The 22,544-nt window shown below is 41.3% G+C and overlaps 1 protein-coding gene across 1 annotated transcript; it reads right to left on the reverse strand.

Annotated features, from left to right (window-relative positions):
- Nucleotides 1-7,118: 7,118 nt before the first annotated feature.
- On the reverse strand, nucleotides 7,119-21,793 carry LOC146366106 (homeobox protein SIX6). Its single transcript, XM_084913960.1, has 2 exons — nucleotides 12,036-21,793; nucleotides 7,119-11,101 (listed from the first exon to the last, which is right to left on the reverse strand). The coding sequence occupies exons 1-2, from the start codon at nucleotides 12,605-12,607 to the stop codon at nucleotides 10,936-10,938; spliced, it is 738 nt and encodes a 245-aa protein (XP_084770086.1). The 5' UTR covers nucleotides 12,608-21,793; the 3' UTR covers nucleotides 7,119-10,935.
- Nucleotides 21,794-22,544: the final 751 nt, after the last annotated feature.

Here is a 22,544-nt window from a genome sequence, read left to right on the forward strand (position 1 = left end):
TCACCTATCCTGGGGCTCACAAATAGCTCAAGTAACCAGTCGCCGCAACTCCACACACATGATCCACACACCCACTGTGCCCAAACCACACTGCAGCTACCCTCCACCAGGACCCTGCAGCTATATGCAGTTTGTACTTTATTTGTTTGCTGAAGCTGGAGTGACAGCAGCCTGAATCTGAGCTGCCATCTTGCTCCCCCTCGCTCTTCATCTTCATACTGGAAAGTGGGATGAAATACCCTTCTTGGTTCCACACAGAAGGAGAAAAAAAGAAGAAGAAAAAAAAAGAAAAAGAAAAAAAAACATTCAGGAAATGAAAGTTGTAACACGATCCTCTGTGTGCCAAACGTCTCCCTGAGCAGGGACAAAAGGCCCAGAGAAAAGCTGCTGGGACTATTTTAGCCTGCAGATGACAGAGGAAGAGGGAGGGTGTCTTAGGGAAACATGGCTGGATAAAGACAGAAAAACAGACAACGTAATATTTAGATTAGCAAGAAATTAAAAATCAGGAGGATGTAGGGGTAATGAATTCAAATTACTACAAGAAGAAGACGAAGAGGAGGATTTGAGGAGAGGGAGCTGACGTGATGAACTCCTCCGTGCAGAAAGTGGTGTGTTCCTGCAGCCCACTGCACATAGAGTCCCACATCCCACAGATATGCAAGCACCAAGCAAAATAAACTTCCCATTCCGGCCCTGCAGTATGTTTTCTAGTGGGCCTCTCCTGAGAGAAAGTCTTTATGACTCCCCTTTTGGTGCTTATAGTCCAAAAGAGTGAGTCTACACGAGGGGCAAAGGGAAAACTGAAGATGTTTGATGTTCAACAACAAAGTGGGGAAAAGCAAATTCGGATATTTGTGTAGTCAGAGGTGGAAAACAGGCTGTTTCATTCTGCTCGCCACTGATGTGCCAGGGCTGATCACCGGGACACTCTGGCAGCAGGGGGAGGAGAAATGCCCCACTGGTCTTCTCACTGCTGACTGGTGCATTTGCAGCATGGTGTCAGCGGCCGGTGGTAATTACCGGGCTCTCTTTGAGTTACCGCTACACCAGTGTGCCACTGGCTTTGGTATGCCAGCTAAGCTCTGTTATTAGGCTCAGAGCTGCCACTGGACAGTAGGCACTACTTCAGCAGAAACACACACATGCACACACACACACACACACACACACACACACAGTCTGTCTATGTATCTCTTCTGTCTGCATAAATGAGAGATTGTTTTACTACCTCCAAAGTACAGGCTGAAGTGCTAGATTAGTAGGATCTTTGTCACATGTGGGGAGCATGTTTGGTTTATGCGGCAGCTAAATTATGCACAGAAGAGTTGTCATCGCACATCCAACAGAATCAGTGAAGTGTCTAATTTAAGGCCCCGTTTGCTAGAAACATTTCACCCTTAAAATATCCCTCTCATCATCCCTCTGATGCCTGCTGTAGAAGCAGCAGCTACACATCATTTAGTAAAACAACTAAACTTTTCCCAAAGCTTCAAAAGCTGCATCAGTTGTTGATGATTTCAGCTAGATTTTTGTGCGATAAGCTTCGAGAAGCCTCTTATGAAAACTGGATAAAATGTCCTCAAAATATGAGCTGCTTTGACTATATTCCATATGAGTTAATTCCTTTATAAATAAGAGGGTTTTACAACAGCAGAATGCCAAATGATTTTAAAGAAGTGATGCTTAAAGAAGCACTAACTGATTGGTGCTCTGTTAAGCAGTGTTAGTAAAGTGGAAGTGTAAAAGTTAAAGACGAGCTGGTAAATGGGCAGATATTTTAGCGCGGCTTCAAGCAGAGGTGGATGATGCACACGTTCACAGCAACACAAGAATCCAGGAAGCAAAGTTCTCCTACAGCATTTGGCTGTAGGAGAACTTTTCACTACATTTTCACCAGTCTAAAATTAGCCCCACACAAAGGACAACCTTCCACTTTCTTTGAGCTTTGAGGAGATGCGAGACTCCCTGCTTCACTCTCTGCCTCTCAGAGTTTGGCAGGTTTATAACTACGACCCAAGAGCACGGCTGAGAAAGGCCCAAGTTGCTGAACTTAAACTTGGGGACAGCTGCAGAAACTGGAGAGCAGATAGTTTAAATATAGACCCTTTAAAATCCCAACTGGTGCCCTCACTCTGTGTGCCTCAATACTTTCTTTCACATGTACATTCACACCCTCCACTCAGCAATGCTGTACACTCATTTACACTTCAGGCCAAAACCTGAAGCTACACTTTGTCTCTTTGTTTGTTTGTTTGCATAAAGGAGGAGATTAAAAAGATCTTTGGTGTCCTTGATGTGGTTTATTCTCTATGTCAGAAAAGGGGCACGAGAGGCTTTAAACATGATAATATTTAAAGTAAAAACATTTAAGTAAAAACACTTACCCTGCAAACATAGTGTATAGTCTGTGTTATCTCGGGCTGACGACTGGAACTGTTTACTTTCTCTTCTTTGAAATAAAAGCAATCGTCAACTTTTTTCTCTCTTTGAGGCCTTTTATTGTACATGCTTTAACGTGTACTGCAGTTAAACAGATGTCTGCAAAGCCTAGTTTTGATGCGCATGCGCGGTTTCCTCTCCATTATGGTTCTTATGCACCATCTTGTGGCCGCAGGGAAATACTGCAAACAGTCTGCATATTACACACACCCACTAACGGTGACTTGATGCTTTTTTGTTTTGCTTTTTGACTGAACTATTGTGAGTCAGCTTGTTCTTTGGTATTTACTTTGAGTTTTTTATTTATTCATCTTTTTCTCTCTCTCTTTTTTTTTTATTTATTTAGCTGAAAGTAACTAAATTCGTTTCAACCAGGCAAACATACAGTTACAAAAGCTGGCGATTTTATGAAGGCTCGGATAAGGATTTTTGTTTTTCTTAACTGAGTGCATTTAAAATTCGAGGGGTTATTTTGTTTGTTTGTTTTTGTCTTATAAAAATAAAAGCGATATATCAATATAGCCAAGACAAAAATATCATGAAATGTAAAAGGTTTTATATTAATTATCTGGTTTAATCTGACAGGCCATTTGTGAGTCACACATGAACTTGTGTTTGAACGTTGAAGCATGAGCCACAGAACAGAACTGTAAAATAGAGATGTCATTATTTGGTCGCTGTCGCCATCTGGTGGCCATAAACTGAACTTCTCTGACCAACTGACCAATTTGAAATCCATCTTTCCTTGAAAGTTGAAGTGAAGGTTAAAAACAGCCATGCACCAGAGATGTAGCACCCAGTCTAAGTATATTAAGTATGGACAGATGTAATGTTGAGGGCTACTGATTATTGGGTTATACTTGGCTTAAAACAGATCCTACGCTTCTTTTTGTTACTCGGCTGCATAATAGCAGAAGACCAAACATTAGCCCATGATGTGTAATGAGTCATTATAGCTGAATCCTGTTATCACCTGTATGTCAACAAGAACTGTTTTACAAATAGGAAAACTGGGCTTTATACCCCACACTCTTATCAGTGCTACAGGCCACCTCAGTGTGAACTACATATATTTAAGTAGGATAGTTATAATTAGAGCTATTTGTGTTTATTAGGGCTATTTTGTTATATTTTGTAACTCTTTCTCTATTGTATTTTTTAAGTTACTTTAGTTATTTACTGTACTTACTGTCTTGGAGCATGTGTGGCCACATTAATGCTCTGGTTAATAACTGAGTATTCTGACTGTGTGTTTTGTGCAGAATAATTACTGTAGTTTTAAATATATGCACCTCTGACACAGTGTAAAGCGAGGTGGATCCCTTAACTTGTAGCGTGGACGACAATAATGATAAATATTATCATCCATAGCTGTGTCCTACTCTTGTTCCACCAAACAATGAAAGTGTAATATTAGCCAGTAATTTCACTGGGTTCACTTTTTTCTGCTTTCAATGTAAAAAGAAAAAAAAAGGGGGGGGGGGGATGTTTGTTTTTTTGCCCTGGGGCTACTTACTGAGTCAAACAAAAAATAACATTTGAAGAAATATTTGAATCCCTGCACCAATTAATTTCCCCCAAGGGACCACATGAGGAATTGGGACTGTTGTGGAGGGCTGGACCAAAAAGCCTTTAAAGAGATTAAATTAATATTCAGCAGATTTCAATTTAGCTTATTGGTGGGCCCTCAATAACAGTCCCAGTTTCTCATGTTGCCCTTTGAGGGAATTCATTGTCCACCCCTGCTCTACAGTGTCACCGGAGTAATGGACTCTTCTTGGCTCCTTAAACGCTGCCCAGCCTCTCTCAGAGCCACAGCCACGTGCTTGAAGGCCGTCTGACCTCCACCCACAAACAGCAGCTCCATCTCCAGGTGGGTAAGCATAGCGATGGGATAGATGGTGTGTTTTCTGTCCATGCAGTCATCTTATTTCTATTCCCAGCATCTCCGAAAACAAAAAACACTTATAATAACCGGGCCGATATCGGTCTCCAAAGTGCGCAGCGACGTTTGAGATTGGCTGATTGATCCAAGCGCGCCTCGGAGGCTGAACAGATGATTAGAAGAAAAAACGAAACGTGGCCAATCAATGTGTGTTAAACTTACAGCGCTGTAACCTACAACCTGCAAAGAACGGCTGATCAATGAGTGCTCGACCTATACAGAAAGTCCTTAAAATTGGTGCAGTTATGATGCTACTGTGTGGTGGATTTGGAGACTTTTTCTGAGTTCTGAGGCTATTACAGACGCCCTGCGTTCGATCCAAATGGTAAATGGCCTGTATTTGTATAGCGCTTTTACTAGTCCCACCTAGGGACCCCAAAGCGCTTTACACACCCAGTCATCCACCCATTCACACACACATTCACACACTGGTGGAGGCAAGCTACAGTTGTAGCTACAGAACTACACAGCAAAATCTCCAGTGTTAAATTAACACTAGAGAGTGTCTATATGGGTCCACACCTCTGAGTGTTAAATACAACACTGTTGAGTGTTAAATTAACACTTTTGACAGTGTTATATGTTTAAAAGTAACCTAGTCAGTTTTGAAGATTAACAATGGCTAACACTGAGCAGTGCTGATTTTCTAACACTGGAAAATAACTCAAAATGTTAGAAATATTCCAGTGTTAGAAAATCAGCACTGCTCAGTGTTAGCCATTGTTAACCTTCAAAACTGACTAGGTTACTTTTAAACATATAACACTGTCAAAAGTGTTAATTTAACACTCAACAGTGTTGTATTTAACACTCAGAGGTGTGGACCCATATAGACACTCTCTAGTGTTAATTTAACACTGGAGATTATAGGCATCAGTTATGTTACACGTTTGTGCACTTATATATGTTCTTGGTTTGTTATCAAACCAAGAACATATATAAGTGCACCTTATAGTTGTGGCTATAAGGTGCCCTGGGGCAGCTGTGGCTAGAACTAATCTACCGAGAATCACTGGAAATTAGTCCAAATAAGACCTTTGTTTCAAATTTACTATAAATGTGTGTCTCTACAGCAGCTGCAGCCCATAAGAGGGTACAGTCTGCATGTAAAGTTTTTGTAGCGTTGTCTGAAGCTTTTTTGAAAGGATTTTCTTTTGTTGTGAATAATGATATCATCCCCCAACAATATCATCTGTATCAAAGAGGTGGATAATTACAGAACGAATGATTGATGAGGTGGTTGGAGAGTGTGCTGCAGGTGCAGAGCCTCGTCTCTGTCCGTGGTGCTGAAAGTCTCCTGCAGCACTTCCCTTTCGATTCGGAGGCTGAGCACATCCATTCACAGGAAATCAGCGCTTATCATTTAAATCTGATTGAGTATATTTGACTTTAAATTTGGCATAAACATGCGTTAGGTCAACAACGGGCTTTAAAATCTAATCAGGACAGCTTCTACTGAAGACACTGGGGCTCTCCTCAGTAGTATTGTGGATCTCTTGACACCTGCAATAACAAATGTGATGCTCTTTAATATTATTTGGCTATCAGCTGCAAATGTGATCGCTCGGAACGATTTGAAATTAAGAAAACTAGACTGGATGAAAAGATCTGGCATTTCTTCCGTTTAGATTGCGTGAAGAAAAGATACCGTGATACCTGCACGGACACATGGTTTAGAAAAAAAAAACCCAAAACATAATCAAACAGACAGCATATCAAGCATGTATGCACTTCCATTTGTGTTTTCAGATCCTGTTTTCATTCAGGACTACTTGAAGCAATTGGAAAATGCTTTAAAGCAGCGAATCCGCATGATTTTCAATATTTGGGAATTTATTTATTTATTACGTTTTATGTAAGGAAATGAAATAAAAGGGGGGAATAAACCCTGTAAGTTTAACCACCTTTTTGAAAGGAAAAAACGCAAAAACTAAAAAACTTAACTGGATTGAGTACTTTCATTCCCACCAGCGACACCTTTTTGCTGTAGTAAAACACCACCGCCAGGGGGCGTCACTAGCACGCACTTTTCCATTTTCAGTACCCTTTGAAGACGATTGTGCTGTGAAGCCCCCACAGAGTGAAGCATCTCCACAGCGCGCAAACACATTGTTTGCCATTGTTTGAAAAGAAAACCTCTCAGATGGGAAGAAAAACACCTTAACAAGCAAACACAAATAAGTGGAAGTAGTTACATTCCCAAGGTTGGAAAGAACTTGGGGAAAGGAACGGCTTTAAATGAATTATTTGGATACAAATTCATGGCCTTTTGCACAATGAGCCGACAGAAAAAAAAACGCTCGCTTTCCTCAACCAAATAAACTATTTTTGATGGCGATTTTTTTTTAAAGATTGCGCAGTGAAACCTTGTAAACAACAAGCAAGATGAATTTTTTGTTTGTTTGTTTGTGGGTTTTTTGTTTTGTATTTTTTTAAGTTGCTGGGGTGCGGTTTTTGATAGATAACCAAAAGGGCGGAGGACAAAAGCCCTGCTGAAAAGGGCACATTTCCCCTGCTGAGTGACCTCGACCAATTCAGGAGATGTGCTGACAAGGAAAATATTCAGTTTATGACACAAGTCCAATACCGGTGAATCAAAATTATTATTATTATTATTATTATTATTATTATTATTATTATTTAGAAATAGTTCATTAATACCCTGCAGCACGTGTGTGTGTGTGTGTGTGTGTGTGTGTGTGTGTGTGTGTGTGTGTGTGTGTGTGTCAGGATACTGGAGATAGACAAACCGCCTATCTCCAAATTTGGTGATTCTGGAAAAAAAAGATTGTGGTTAACGGAAGGGTGAAATGCTTTAACCAATTTTGGATCAAGTGGAAAATAGAGTCTAATAAAAACAACAGAAATAATTTTCTGAGCAGATGAAAGCTGACTTTTTGTTGCAAAATGATCAAATGATACACCCACAGCGGTAAAATGCAATGTATGCACATAAACGAAACGCAAATATTTCCGCACACTGCATACTTTTCATTCTCAAGCTTTAAATAGCCGGTACTTTGCTGGTAATACTTTTTCTTAAGTACTGGAGTATGTCATTGTTTGTTATCTGTACTTTTACTTAAGTAAAGGATCTGTATACGTCACACAAAACTACACGTTAATTAATACATCTTTGGCGAAGCCTGCAGTGCAAATGAAACCAAGGAGCAGAACAGTCATTTCGCATCATGCAAACTGTATTGTATTAGATTGTACAGGTGTACCTATTAGCCGAGTTCCCTCATGGCATAATAATCAGAATCTACGATGATGCTAAATGCAGCGGAATAAAAAGTACATTCACCGCCAAAACGAAGCAGAGAAGAAGGAAGATTACCTCAAAATTGTGCAGAATTTAAGTGGTCTGCTTTTATTTCAATTGCTGGAAACTCCAGAGCTCCTCAGAGTGTAAAAATCAGCATATTCCAAATTTATTTAATATATTTTAATGCATCAGTGGAACAATGTGCTAAACTCCGAGGATCCAATCAATGCCTTACATTCACAGACGGCCTGTGGGTATTGCTTGGATACAGCAGGTGTCCAGATGTACTCCAGCAAACTATCAGGATGGTTCTTTTTCTGTCTAAGCCTACAGAGCTCTACCAGGAATATCACCTCTGCAGTCAGATCTCTCGCGTTAACATTATTGTGTTATCAAGACGCTAAACGGGCTTTAATCAAACACCAGCTTCAGGGGATACTCCAGGTGAAAGACCCTCCGTGCAGATGCTCTCGTGGGTATTATATTTATTTTATCACCTGATGGAAACATTAATTTGCATTTCGTATTGATCTGAGTGGGGGGAAATGTGGGCATGCATAATAAAACGTAAGATGATGGGTTTTCGGACAGTGAAGGAGACAAAATTTGGATCTCTCACAAAGTTATGGTGAAAAACTCAAAACAAACATTTTCTGCACCTGGAACGCACGTTTTTGTGCGTCTTTGTTTTTTGTTCTTTTACCCAGGTGTTAAGCGTTCCTGCCTCCTACATCACAGTTTGGTACACCGTGAGAGGAGACTGTTGAGCATCTTGCGTTTTATGCCTGAAGGAAAACACGAATGAAATTCTATTTATCAACCAAAGGAAACGTCCAGGACGCATTTACGTATACACATACAATTATAATAAGTAGGTTATAACGGGGTCCAATTCAATCACACACAGCTTTGATATGTAGTCCTGCTTATAGATAAACAATGCTGCACTCCACAGTGTCTGCACGGAAGGACGCTGATAGATTCAATCACAGTAAACACACATAACCAAGGCTGCTGCCTGCCCTTCATCACATATCACACCCACAGCTCAAAGAGTCTCCGCGCCACTTATCCTTGTTAAAAAATATTTTAAAGCTGAAGCACCGGGAAATGTTCTTCTCTGACAAATACAAGTTTTCTAAGTTAAAAGACGTCACTTTGCTTCATTTAGCCAAAAAAAAAAAAAAAAAAAACTTCGTTAAATTGCTTAATTCAGAACTTCATCGCAGAATAATCATCGCACTGCGTCTATGTGCGGGCTAGTCACAAATAAAGACAATAAAATGGTGATTAAGTCCTATTAATAGGCCAAGCCATGAGTTCACCCCGTAGAGAGCGAGTACACGCGCGCGCGCGCACACACACACACACAGGAGAAGTTGTGATTCTGCGCCCCAGACTCTCCTCACGGAGTCTTTTCTTTGGATAGCGACCCGCGGTCGCTTCTCCTCACAAAACAGCGGCAGGACCCCTTTTGTCTGCGCTGGGACCCCAGACCCATCATTAGCACTGATTACCGCTGACCAGTTTGACAACCTTATTGACTGCGAGAAAGACTTTTTTCATGTAGTCCCCCCTTGTCCTTATTCTCAATAGAAACGGAAATATTTAGCTATTTTGTCCTCCTAGATTGAAAAAGAAGGAGTAAAAAAAATAATAATAAAATAAATAAAAAGAAGCACCCTGAACCCCATTTAGTACCCTTCACTTGTTCGCTCTCTCCAATTCACCATACACGTTTGGCTTCTGTTTTGTTCAAGCTGAAAGGCTTTTGTGTGCTTCATAAGTTACAGTAGCCTAATTAATGGCAAATAGGAGGAAACCAGGTGGTTGCCCCATCAGCTGGAAAGGCTGACATTGTGGTTTAGTCTGGATTTCTCACTGTGCTCACATCCCGCTTCTGCTTGCAGGGCAACACAAAGGCAGCAGAGGCTATGCAGATAAAATAAAATAAAATAAAATAAAATAAAATAAAATAAAATAAAATAAAATAAAATAAAATAGTTAAAAAGCTTTTTTGTAGCTGAAGGGTTGCCGAACATGAAATTAGGATTCAGTTGCGTCACACACACACACACATCTAACTTACAAACTATATAGCTGTTGTCCAAACACATACATGTCAAGATAACATGATGCACGTGTGTATCACCGTGTTAAATTCATCGTCGCTGTCTGTTTATGTTAATTACTAGACTGCTTTGCCTCATGTACGGTCTGATTCCCGATGTCTTGGGAAAATGGACACTTGCACGATTTAAGAAGCCTGTTCCTGCGCCGTCTGTGCAGCGTAAAGCCCAGGTCCACAATCTGTGCTGTGTTTTGATCTCCATGATCTCTCCCGCAGATCATCCGGGTTAGTGAGCCGGCCTTTCCGTGACCTCTCGCTGTCACCCTGCATTACAGGACGCAAAGCATGTCGGCCAATTAGGCCTCACTCTGAAACGTGTCAAGGAGTCGAGCATCGAGGTATCAAAACGAATATCACTAGAACGTTTGTCTTAGCGAAAAAATCCAAGATTATTATATAACAGCATATAAATGTTCATATTTTTACAGCTTTATTCACACTTTGTTTTTTCTCCTCTTACTCTATCCACACGACAATCCAAGAAATAAGACTGAACTTTAAACTCTCTTGAATCAACAATTATTTTTATTAAGTTATCTTTACGGGTTTTTTTTCTTTTTACTGAAACACATGTTCACTAAAGCGCGCATGCTCAACAGGTTTACCTGTGTAGAAGGTAAGTATTAAAAACACCAAGCAAATGAATATGAAATTCGAAGAGACAGAGCAGATCGTTTTAAATAGGCAAATAAACATTATTTATAAAACTTTAAAGTAAAAATATCACAGTTCTTTTCAACATGAAATACCCACAGAGAACAGCAGGTTAGGCGCGTGTGGATGTCTTCATCCCTTTTTCCTTTTTTTTCCTTTTACTTATTTTTTCTTCTTCTTTTTTTAACGTTTCATCTCGAAGCGTTGGCTTATTAGTCCGTGAAATGTGTTTCGTCCAAGTGTTAAGTTCAGTTATCCGCACGTGGGTAAAACGCAAACAAAAGTATAGGTCTAAAAGGATAAGGACGGGCAGTCCGCAGCAGATCACAGATCCCTTTATGTTTTGGCAGCCGTCAAATATTAGTTTGTGTGTGTATGTATGTGTATGTGTGTGTATGTTCTTTTTTTTAACTCAACGCAGGCACTATGACTTGTTTATTGGATTGTCTTTCACTCGTATCCCCTTTTAATTCATTAACACCCTCGATCTGCCCGTCAGATGTCACATTCACTGTCGCTGGAGGTGATGGAGATGGCCGAGGCGGCTGCTTTGCTGGACAGACTGGCCTCAGGACTGGACGAGTTCCCCAGGCGGTCCACGGTGCCATCCTCGTCCGCCAGGGAGCGAACCGAGCCGCCGGACAGGACCTGCTGCTGGAGCCTGAGCAGAGGAAGGAGAGACATGACAATAAAAGCCCGTCTATTTCGAGGATCATCAAAATTATTGTCTATAAGTATATAGTATATACAGAACACATATAATATATTGTCTACATCGATTATTAAAAAAATAGATTTTTTTTATTAGATTAAAAAAATAAAAAATCCTAAACAAACATAGAGAAGAAGAAAAATGTCTAATTTTGCTTAAACAAAACAAAACAAAAATATTAAATGAAATCTGTGAAATCTGACTTTTTTCTTAGTGAATTTATAATTGATACATTTTTACCACGTACCACAGGGAGACAGCAAATATATTATTTGGATAACTGTTGGATATGGGACAATGAAACATGACCTTATGTAAGTCGACCGACCATCTAACAGGCAGATAGCGCGGGTGAAAATAGTTCTTTGAAAGCACAACGTGACATCAGTTAAAATGCATGTAAAAGCAATTAGATTTATGTTGTTTGTGTTATTATTACTGCTAATAATAGTATCAGGAGAATACTGGAGTCACTGTTAATAAAATACCATTAATGTAGTTGCAGAGTCGACTTAATTTCAGTCGGAATATTACACTTAAATAATACAAATGTTTATTCAGAGTCCAAATAATTCATTGTTGACAGGAGAAAACGGAGAAACCCGTTGCCATTTTTTGGTTGTGCTGGTTGGCCATTTTCTGCGATTCAACGCAGACACTGAAAGCGGCGTTTATTACAAAAGAAGAAGAAAATCGGGATTACGGTATGCTTTTGACTTTAATATGATTTGATGTCAGAGCTGATTGCCTCCAAAGAGGCACGCATACTAAACTGAAAGCAGGGCAAATCACTTGATGGGCAGTAATGGTGTGGGTATGTTTCGTTTCTGACGCGTTCGCGTAAATTAGGATTGTGGCGGTGACGGTTATGCACGGAGCTCACCTGTTCTTCGCGGCCGCCGCTCTGTCTCTTTGTCTGCGATTTTTGAACCAGTTTCCTACTTGTGTGGGTGTAAGTCCAGTAGCCTGTGCAAGCTCCCTCTTTTTGCTGGGATTTGGATAGGGATCCTGCAAATACCACTCTCTTAACAAGTGCCGGGTTCTCTCCTTGAAGCAGTGGGTTTTCTGCTCTCCATCCCAGATGGTTCTGGGCAGGGGAAACTTCTTCCGCACCCTGTATTTGTCCACCGGTCCCAGCGGGCGGCCCCGCAGCTTCTCAGCCTCCTGGTAGTGCGCTTCGAGCCACAGCGCCTGCAGCTTCGTATGGGACTCTTTGGTGAACTTGTGGTTCTCCAGGATATGGTAGAGTTCACGGAAATTGCCAGTGTGGAACGCGACGACAGCCCGGGCCCTGAGCACCGACTCGTTCTTGTTGAGGACCTCGCAGGCCGCTGGCGCGACGGGCAGCGACCAGAGGAAGCGGCCCAGGCGCTCGACATCCCCGCTCTCCTCCAGAGTCTCGCAGACCCCGGCGACCTGCTGGGGGCTGAAATTCAAGATGGGCAACTGAAACATGGAGGCTTCTCCCGTGTTTCCCTCTCCCCCTCCTTTCTCCTCTCTCCTCTCTCTCTCTCTCTCTCTCCTCCGCGCCGAGTCCTCTGCTTCTTCTTCCCGTGCGCCGAGGCAATCCAAGACAACCCAGAAAACAAGGCAATCCCAAAGTTATCGAACCAATCGTCTGACCAGCCGTGAAAAAACGCACACGCCAAAAACGCCACAGAGGAGGGACAATGCTGCGTGGGGGCCGGCTACCGCATCCTCTGGGCTTGGCGAACTTGGCAGGCAAAGGGCTGAAGGTGCAAGGGGAAAAATTAAAGCCACTGCGGCGGTGTAGTCTATTTTTCAAGGTATGCTGGGATTGAATGTACGAAAGAATTAAAGCCCGAGCTGAGATGTATTTTTAAGGAGGGGGGAGAGAAAAAGACAGTCAAGCCCCCTCCGATGATTTCCTATTGGACTTGGCAGATTGGCTGCCCGGTTGCCATGGATGCACGTCAATCACTGTCAAGTTCAGCCAATCAGGCGGAAAGGAGCACTCAGCACCACCCTTTTCAAAAATAATATAAACATTTTGACCTTTTCTGCTTGGCGTCTTCAAACGTTTAGCTGCCTCTCCGTGCTCTCCTCCGCCTTTGTGCGCGGCGGGCGGTGTTAAAGGAAGAGTCCTATATAGTGAAGTGCCCGAGCAGACAGACACGCTCAGTCTCCCTTTATGAAACAGGCTTTACGCAGCAAAATGACACATCCCCCGCTGACTATAGGCTGCCCCGTCCTGCCCTGCCCTGAGGTAATAAATAAATAAACAAATAAAGAAATAACAACAGATAATATTAGACGGCGTGGAAGCTAAATTCGACACATCACATTTGTAGTTGTGTTTAGCATGGCCTGCTAGGCTGCCATGCTTTCTGTGATGTACCCTCTGTCATAAGCCGGCCCATCGTACGCCTGTAAGAATCTTATAAAGCGCTACTAAGCGCCACTATACCATATTTTAAATGCTTGTTTTGCCTTTTAAATATATATTTTTGTCCTTTCGCACGTCTAATATAAAATTATGCCACAGTGCAAGTGCACAAATATAAATAAAGTGTGATTGTCGGTATTTATTAAAGCATTTCAACAGGACCTCAAATCTGCAGCCAACCTTGAACAGCTGCAAAATCTTTATTAACAATAATCATAATAAAATATTATCAGGTGTCGCCGGTGAAGCGCGCTCTTTTATATAACCCGTGAACAAATGCTCCTTTTTTTTCTTTTCTTTTCTTTTTTTTTCCCCAAACGGAGGCTAAATGTTTGCTGTTGTTTAACAGTCGTAAGTGTGATGACAGCCTTTAGGTACCTTTATTCAGTTTTGTGTTGCGGTTGTTGTTGTTATTTTTTCCTCTCTCTTTTTTAATTTACAGTAGCATCCATCAGCGCGCACGCGTTTGCGTCCGTCCAGCTCGTGATAGCTATAAAACAAAGCAGGGGGAGAAATATTTGTGTATATAGGATTATCATGGCCCCGCCAGGCGACTCGGTTTTAGTATCAGACACACTCCGTTTTGTGCACAGGCTGATTTAGTAAATAAGAGGGCGGATAGATAGCGCAGATGGTTTGAAGTGTCAGGTCAGATTATTTCATGGCTGGATACAGTAGTAAAGTTCATTCTGACGGAAAAGCCTGATATCATTTTCACAGATACCCCCACCCCCTCTCTTTCTCTCCCTCTCTCTGTCGTGCACGTGCGCGCACGCTCCACACGCTCGATCCAAATCCCCTTCGGGATGTTTTTGCGTGAATTATAGACTCTTGATGTGGGGTTATGAAATGCCTTCTGTACAAGAAGCTGTTCAGTCTTTGGCTGTTTCATTTTATATCAAATAATAATAATAATGAGCACAATCAGTTAATTATCTTTCAAAAATTGCGCACGCAAGAGGAGCAATGTACAGACTGGGACTATTTAACTTGTATTTGACTGGGGTCGCCACTCATTCACCCATACTACAACACCAATGGCAGTAAATAAAGAATAAGACCGCAATCGGAAGAAGCAGTGGAAATAAATTGTGAGGGCGACTGACAAGGTGCTGGCTTGAAATATTTAGCTGCCTGTAAATACTTCATTCCTGCAGGCTTCCCGACTCACCCTAAATTTACAAGGACTGCAATGCTTTCTCCAGGAAGCGTGCATCAATAAAAAATAAACCTGATTTGGATCTCTTAAATGGAGAACTGGAAATAACTATTGTACCTCATCCTGTGTAAACAACACGTCTACCTTATAGGCATGTTTTTAAAGATTTATAATATCTTTTTTTTTTTTTTTAAAGAAAAAGTTGATTTTTTTTTCCATAGTGACATTCACTATGAGCAGGCCTATTGCGCTAATAAACAGGCGTTTGTGCATATTTATCTCGTGTAAAGGCTAACAAATGTAACATTTCCTTTTATTTAGCCAGTTGTTTCTGCTACTTCGTGAACCTGTGATTATACCTTATCCAACACCGCCACAGGTTGGCAATGCAATCCTAAATATCGACTGCTGAGCCGACACGATTGACGCCCAAAGTGTACAGCAATGCGTAAAGGCCTATGACACCATGTCAGAAGGATAGGCCTCCTGACACCAATATCTCCGCACATGCAGCGTAGGGACACAGTGGACGTCATTCAAACGCATCTGTTTTCTTTCTTTTGTCTGTTTGTTTCACCAATCCCAAAGCCTCTCTTCAGTCCTCAGTTACACACACACACGAACGCACAAACTTCAGGCTATTTCAGCTTTCTATATATTAGAGTTGGCAAATCCCTCTTGTTAATGCGGTGCAAGCAAAGGCAGCTGTAGGTACGCGCTTTCATACTGAAGAGGTGTCAGACTTATGGCCCGCGGGTTATAACCGGCCGCCAAACGATTCAGTCTGACCTATTGGATAGTTTTGTAAAGAGTGATAATTGCAGTTATTAAAAATTAATTGTTCTATAATAAAATGTACTGATTCTTGCTGTGGCAATACCACCATTATTACATATTGTGTGAATCAGTTTAAGCATTTCTATATGTGAATGTGCTGTTTAAACGTTTAAGTGAGATACTATTTGCAAAATATTTTACATATAAGAGTGTTGTCGCTTTTTTCTGTAAACGGCACTTGCAGTGATAGCAGACTGACTAAATGTGGACATATTGTTCAAACTGCACTGACTTTTCTGTTTTTTTCAGCTGTTCATCATCTGTCTGTGAAAGGATGCTTCATTAAAGGTGAACATTTTCACAGTGCAGTGTGAGCCTACTTCTTTTCACTAAAAGAAAAGGGGGTGGGGGCTTTTAAGATGCTTTTTCCAAAAACAGTCATGCAATGGTTTTACATGTCAGGGCCACCTGATATCAAATTGAGCTTTTTGTGGCCTATAAACTGAAATGAGTGTGAAAACTTGTTATTTTGTACCTTCTCCACATCTTCTTACTCAAATCCTCAAATGAGAGACTTGGTTCGAGAAGACTGGAAACAATGTGGTGAGGTATAGGATGAGTCCAGCAAATTAGAGTAGCCCCTAGTAATAAAATTCAGCTGTGACCTAAATTGAATGACTACAAATTTAATTCGGAAAGCTGCAAATAAAACTTGTCCACTGAGACTTTTAACAGGGTTGACTGTTATCTTTTCAACCCGCACATTTTTATGAAATAAAATAAAACCACAGTAACCGATTGGAAACCTTCATCATTCTGCACACACTAAAAAATACAACAGTAACCTACTGTAATGAAGAATAATGGAGGCTTTGTAGCACTTTATCCACAGTGGCTCATTATAAAGCTGCTGTGGCCGTAATTTCAAGAGATTCACTACATTAAAGAGTTTGAGAATATCACTGGCAAAGAGAAACAGCTTAATATATGCATGTTACTCGAAGTGGGTGGCAGCTCCATGACAAACAAGAGCATAAAGAGCACTGCAAGGTGGAGCGATGAATGAGGTGTTTACGATCAGAGATGAGTATATTTACTTTGTGTCATCACTTGCATGTAGCTGGGTCGTAGCTTGCCCTGGGCACAGGGAGGGAAGGAGTGGGGAATAGTTAGATGCGAACATGCTGGAAATGACCCAGATTCCCTGGGATCACTGGAGCAGACAAGACACTACAAAAGCCTGTCACCAAGAGCCATCCTGCCACTATCCCATACAGACCTACAGTACCTTTCTCTTTCCATCTGCTCATCATGTCCACAAGCCCGCTGAGATGTAAGCAAACATGTGCACAGGTACACCAAAAATGTTCGTGCCTGCTAAACAAACAAATGCCGGTCTGCATCTGAAATGCATAATATCACCTTTACTTTAAATATGCTCTGATTTGTCTCGCATGGAAACGGCACATTTTAAATCACTTAAACAGCATCAATTGAGAAACCAGAAGGCATTGAGGGAAAGCACTGCCACACAATGATAATGTACACAGCTAATTGCCCGGGCGGGAAGCCGCTTCTGCTTGGCAAAGATGAAGGATGCAAACATTAGTGTGTAGGTTCACAGGCTGCAGTGTTTAGCTGAGCTCTCTCTGCTCGTGACAGACTGTTTTAACTTAGAGTCAGCTGTCCCAGCACAGGATTAACTTTTCAATTAAGACATCATGTCACCAACACAACCAATATACCCGAATGTATTGGGACTTAAAGAGACATCACTTCACTCATATGTTTGCCGTGCCTCTACAATGACAGGAGGGTTAAGCCAAAGCTCTCAGAGTTGTGTTTTCAAACCCGTTTGCCCCCGGGGCGGCACTAGCTCTTGACGCTGTGTTTAATCTCTGGATTTGTGGTAACAGAGAAGACTTCTTATCCACTGACCCATTGGCCCCGAGTGTATGTAATCCACTGCCTTTCAGTCACACAGCCCAGCTGAAATGAACAGAGGAGAGCCACAATGCTGCAGCAGCCAGTGTTGGAGGCTGTGTACACACACACACACAGACACACGGCCTCGTCTGTCCTGACACACATATAGCTCTCCCATGCTTTTGTTCCACAGGGCATCTACTACAGAGCTCAGCCATAATACTCTTATTATAACCAATGCACATGACATTTGACCTTATACCCACTAATGCTAGCATACTCTAGCACACGCTATAGAATAAATATTCCACAATGCCATAAAGACAGAGCGTAGACATGACAGCAGCAAGGAGTATTTGTGTGAGTGTTTCAATGCTACGTGAAGAGTCATTTTACCAACAAAACAGTTCATCATGTCACACAGAGGCCAAACAAACACCGTGGTCCAATCGATTTTCTGTTGTGTAAATCTCTGTAGGATTACAAAAGGTTGTACCAGCTGTCTGCGGCCTATAGATGTAACTTTATTAAATCCCCCTATTGTCCTGCAGCATAAAATTGAGATCCCATTTACAAGGTTTTTCCAGAACCTTAATATTTCATTCCCACAGTGCGTCGGAAAATCGAAACATTTTCCCCTTCCTCCTGTCACAAATGTAGGGGAAACATGATTTTTTTTTGTCGCAAACAAACAATGCAGTGAGGTACAGTGAGAGCGAACATCTGATCTTTGGCAGAAAGCCATCAGGAATACCTTGAAACCTACCCTCCACGCCCCCTTTTTTTCTCAAAAACACATTTGCGGAGCATGCTATAGAGTGCATGCAATTGTTACATCCATTCCACTCTTGAATGCAGTCAATTTCTGACTACATAAAGGGCTAAATCAAACTAGGGAGAGCGCACAGTGCACACCACACCGCTTTATATAACCCGCGTTTGTGAGTGTTTGTGTAAGAGGGAGAGTAATAGAGGGCACAAATTGCAAATGAACAAATGCATGCGTCGCCTATAGCACTCGCACAACTAAATGATTGTGTGTTTGAGGCAGCAGCTAAAATGCCAACCTGGTAATTATGAGCAGTAAAGCCTGCGTGTACACGCGCTTAAGAACAACATGCATGAAACTGAACACAGCAGTAAGTGTCTTTCCATATACATAGCATGCATTCAACTGGCATCCAGTGGTATGCTTTCAATCACTCCCTTGTTTTCTGACACACTGAACTGCAGCCATCAAGTGTAACAGTGAATGAAAGTAAACCGGCCAAATTGTAGTGTTTTCTAAGGTCCAAGGGGCATCGCAAGGGTCCAGTCGTCAAACCTGAGTACTGTATGAGAAGATATTTATCAAATGAAAAAGCCTTTTCACTGAATGTACTGCATTGATGTAGCTACAGACAAACCGTCAAGACAGGTGGGTTGGCTGAAAGCTTGGTCTTTAGACCTTCCTCTGCAGCCACCCACACACTCTTTCTCCCTTTATCTATTTTATTCAATAACAAACTTTACAATACTCCAGGCTTGGAACAGGAAAAAAAGAGCACTCTGTTTTTACATCTCAATGATCACAAATTAGACTATTATTTAATACTATTATGAGGACGTTATATTCTAACTGAGACTGTAAAACCATTATTCTGAGCATTATATGAGGGACATTTCTATAAAAAACAAGCTTCTAAAAATAGTTTTCTAATTATTTTTGTCTCTAAAGGCGTCCAACAAACCTCCTCCTTGGTTCCTGTTGTCTGATAAGGGTCCCCAAGGGTCCTCTCGCTCCTTTCTTTGGTTGGTGGGGATGGTGGTCACCCTCTCAAAAAAAATAATAAAATATAATAAATAAAAAAATGCTGTCCATGTCATAGGATCTTGACGACACCCAGAGGTGACAGGAGTCAAAACTCATCACGCTCAGGAGGACCTCTGGCGCTAGGGAGCTACATGATGCGTGAGTCAGGGCAGAGGTCACAACGCCGCAGCCATGCCGCCTGGGCCTCACCTCCACTTCACATTGTCTAAGAGCCTCTGCTCCTCCAAGTCAAAATAGACACACACACACACACACACACACACTGTCAATATACTTTGCTCTTTTGTCTGCACTATCACAGCTTTTTCAGAAATGACCTTTACACATATCTCTTTAGGATGCGTGCGACTTAATGTGTTGTATGCGAGTAGAAAATGTGCTTTTATTAAAAATATCTGCTACAAACACTTCATTCTTGTACAAACATGGCGTGCCGGATTGCCTTCACACATTTATTTGTTTGCCTTCTCATAATGACTACCTACACACATCCAGGCACTGAGAGAAAACTCAGGAGAATGAATCATACTGAGCTCCATGCAGTGGCTTCACCCTGAGGTTACAATTGCTTTGTAGTAAAGGGTACACTCGTTACTACGATGATCAAAAAGACATCTTTAATTTGATTAGTTTCTATAAAACACAATTGTTTCTTTGACACAGTATTTATCAGTGCCAATCGTAGAAGAGCAGCCATCTGTGAATCTTGCTTCAGAAAAAAGAGATTCAGCATATAATGTGGCACAATTGCACTCACGGTCTCTTAGAAAGTGAGATGTTCTCATTGGCTAAGGTTATTATTTTCTAATCAATTCACCATGTAAATGAAATATAAAATAATAGCAGCAATTATCAAACAGGCTGGTTTATTATAAAAATGATACATACTGCTTAGAGATTTGAATGAAAGTGCATATTTTAAAGTTGGAATGTCCATTAAGCCTGCACTGGATCAAAGCGTGGATGCAATAATCTGCCTTCTAAAGAGTCCAGGAGTTGTCTGCAGTACAAGGGGCAGTGACCAGGGATATCCTGGATTTCCAGACTCTTAATATCTGTCAGCTGTGCTTTATTGATGGCTTATGTCAAATGCCATTCTGACAGAGCTCATTAGGATGAAGGGGATCATCTAGGTAGAGGCAGGAGAAGGCAGAGCTGGCGAGCTGCCTGATCACTGTGTGCACAAAGCTCACCGCACTACCTAGAGGGTGATGTCTCTGACAGAAGTTAGCTGACAGGGCTGCATGTGTGTGTGTGTGTGTTAGCGAGTGAGAGATGCACAGAGGTGGGTGAGGGGGAGCACTGGGGTGCAAAAAGAAAGTATATGTGTATGTGTTGATGTCATTGCCTGAGTTACCGGGTGTCACTGAGCAGGTCCCTGTTTGCTTGATGCCAGGCCTCCAAACATAACTGACAGGCTGAGAGTCATCTCGCTTTCGCCACTCACAAATACTCAAATATTTATCCATGTACAGCCCTCTCAGTGCACTGCGTGGCATCAGCAGTCTTGTGCTACAAGGACAAGGCCCTGTGGAGACTTCGGAGACCTTGAGAAGATGAGTCAAATAATTTCCTCACTGGTTCCCGCTCTTGTCCGCTCCACAGTAAATATAACAGCCTCCAATAGTCTTTAAAAAAGAGACTAAGATTACTTTTTATTTGCAGGTGAGCCGTCGCTCTTATTATGCTTCTCATATCAGAAAAAGCACATTTTACACATCCCCATTCAGTGATTATTCTTTAATAGGCAGCAGCCTGTGTCTAATACTACCCTAAACAGCTGAATCCATATTTGCTATGGCCAGCAGCATTGCTGATGAGCTCAGACTGTTATGTGACATCTTAATATAATGATTAAAAATGCATGTTAGGAGGCCAAGCAGAGGGGTGCTCTGGGTGCTCCTGCCAGGGAAGATTAAATCATATACTTAACAGGCATGCTGGGGATTCAGGTCAATGTAAATGAGCGAACTGTAAAACATAAAATTCAGCAGTGGGTTTTCTAATAGCAAGCAAAGTGATATGATCAGAGGAAAGAAGAGGACGATGATCAATAAAAAGTCTGGCTGTTAGCCTGCGCACGGTGAGCTCTAGTGACAGTGATATAGCAGTGCTAATTCATATCACTGGTGTCTGTTCAAGAAAAAAATTCCACATTTTAAGTCGGATAAAGATTGGATTCATTAGAGGAGGGATACAAATGCTCTTTTTTAAACTCAATGCATTTGTTACGTAACTGTCAAAGAATGTGCCACAAGTTTATTTGGGGTCTCGTCAGCATCCAGTTTCATTAACATCCTGCCAAATGGTTTGGCACGCTGCAGCACATCAGCTCTGACAGGAGCAGAGAAGCTGAGCCAGTAAAACTCGAGACAGCGTTAATGCCATCTTATCTCTGAAGTTGTTTGTAGCCTGACCAAAAGCAATGCTGGGCCCGCTAATCCCATCAGCCGAAACACATGTCAATACAGGACCCGAGCTGAGCTGCGCGGATCGATAACCTTTGCTCTTTCATTGCCAGCACATGTGATCATACACAGGTGGACACACAAACAGACCCTCAATTTAAAAAGAGGATTGCAGGAATTCATTTAAACTTGAACACTAAGTGCAACCTGTTAAATTCCAGAAATATAAATTTACAGTGAAAACTGTCATAGTTATTTAGTCAAAGAGGGAAAATTATGTTAAATCACACATTTTGTGTTGTTATTTAAAAAGTACAATTAAAGTATAATTGATTGAATATTTATGTAATTATTTTTTACAGTAATATTTATTGTATTATTAATACTGACATTTAATGCTGGCCTTATTACATGCCCACATTTAACAAAATAAAACCCACACTGATAAGACATAATTGAGCAAATAGTTGCGATGGTTATTTAATGTTGCAATTTTTGATCTGTTCAGTTTATAATAAAACATTCCAAACGAGCATTTCACTGAGTCATCCAGTCCATCATTCAGCAGGCTAATTTAAAAAAATATAATCACCAAATTTACTAAAGTATTTGATCACACGGCAAAAATTACTTTTCACTGCTTTCACTCAGTTATTTTGCTAATGTAAGCTACAACTGAGGTATTTTACCATCCAATGTAAAGCCTATATCTCGTTCCTGGCAATTAGTCAGCCTCCAACATATAAAGCAATGCTATTGTATACAGTATCTTTGCTTTTTTTTTTTCTTTCTTTTTTTTTTGATACCTTGGTGGGTTCCTGAGAGTTTTTAGCATCACCATTTACAATGTTCCAAACGCTTTTAGAAACACTGACTGTCACGGCCTTGTGCTGAATAATACA

Source organism: Perissodus microlepis, chromosome 19, assembly GCF_051167445.1.
Source record: "Perissodus microlepis isolate ML-2025 ecotype Zambia chromosome 19, ASM5116744v1, whole genome shotgun sequence".
In the NCBI taxonomy this organism is placed as follows: Eukaryota; Metazoa; Chordata; class Actinopteri; order Cichliformes; family Cichlidae; genus Perissodus; species Perissodus microlepis.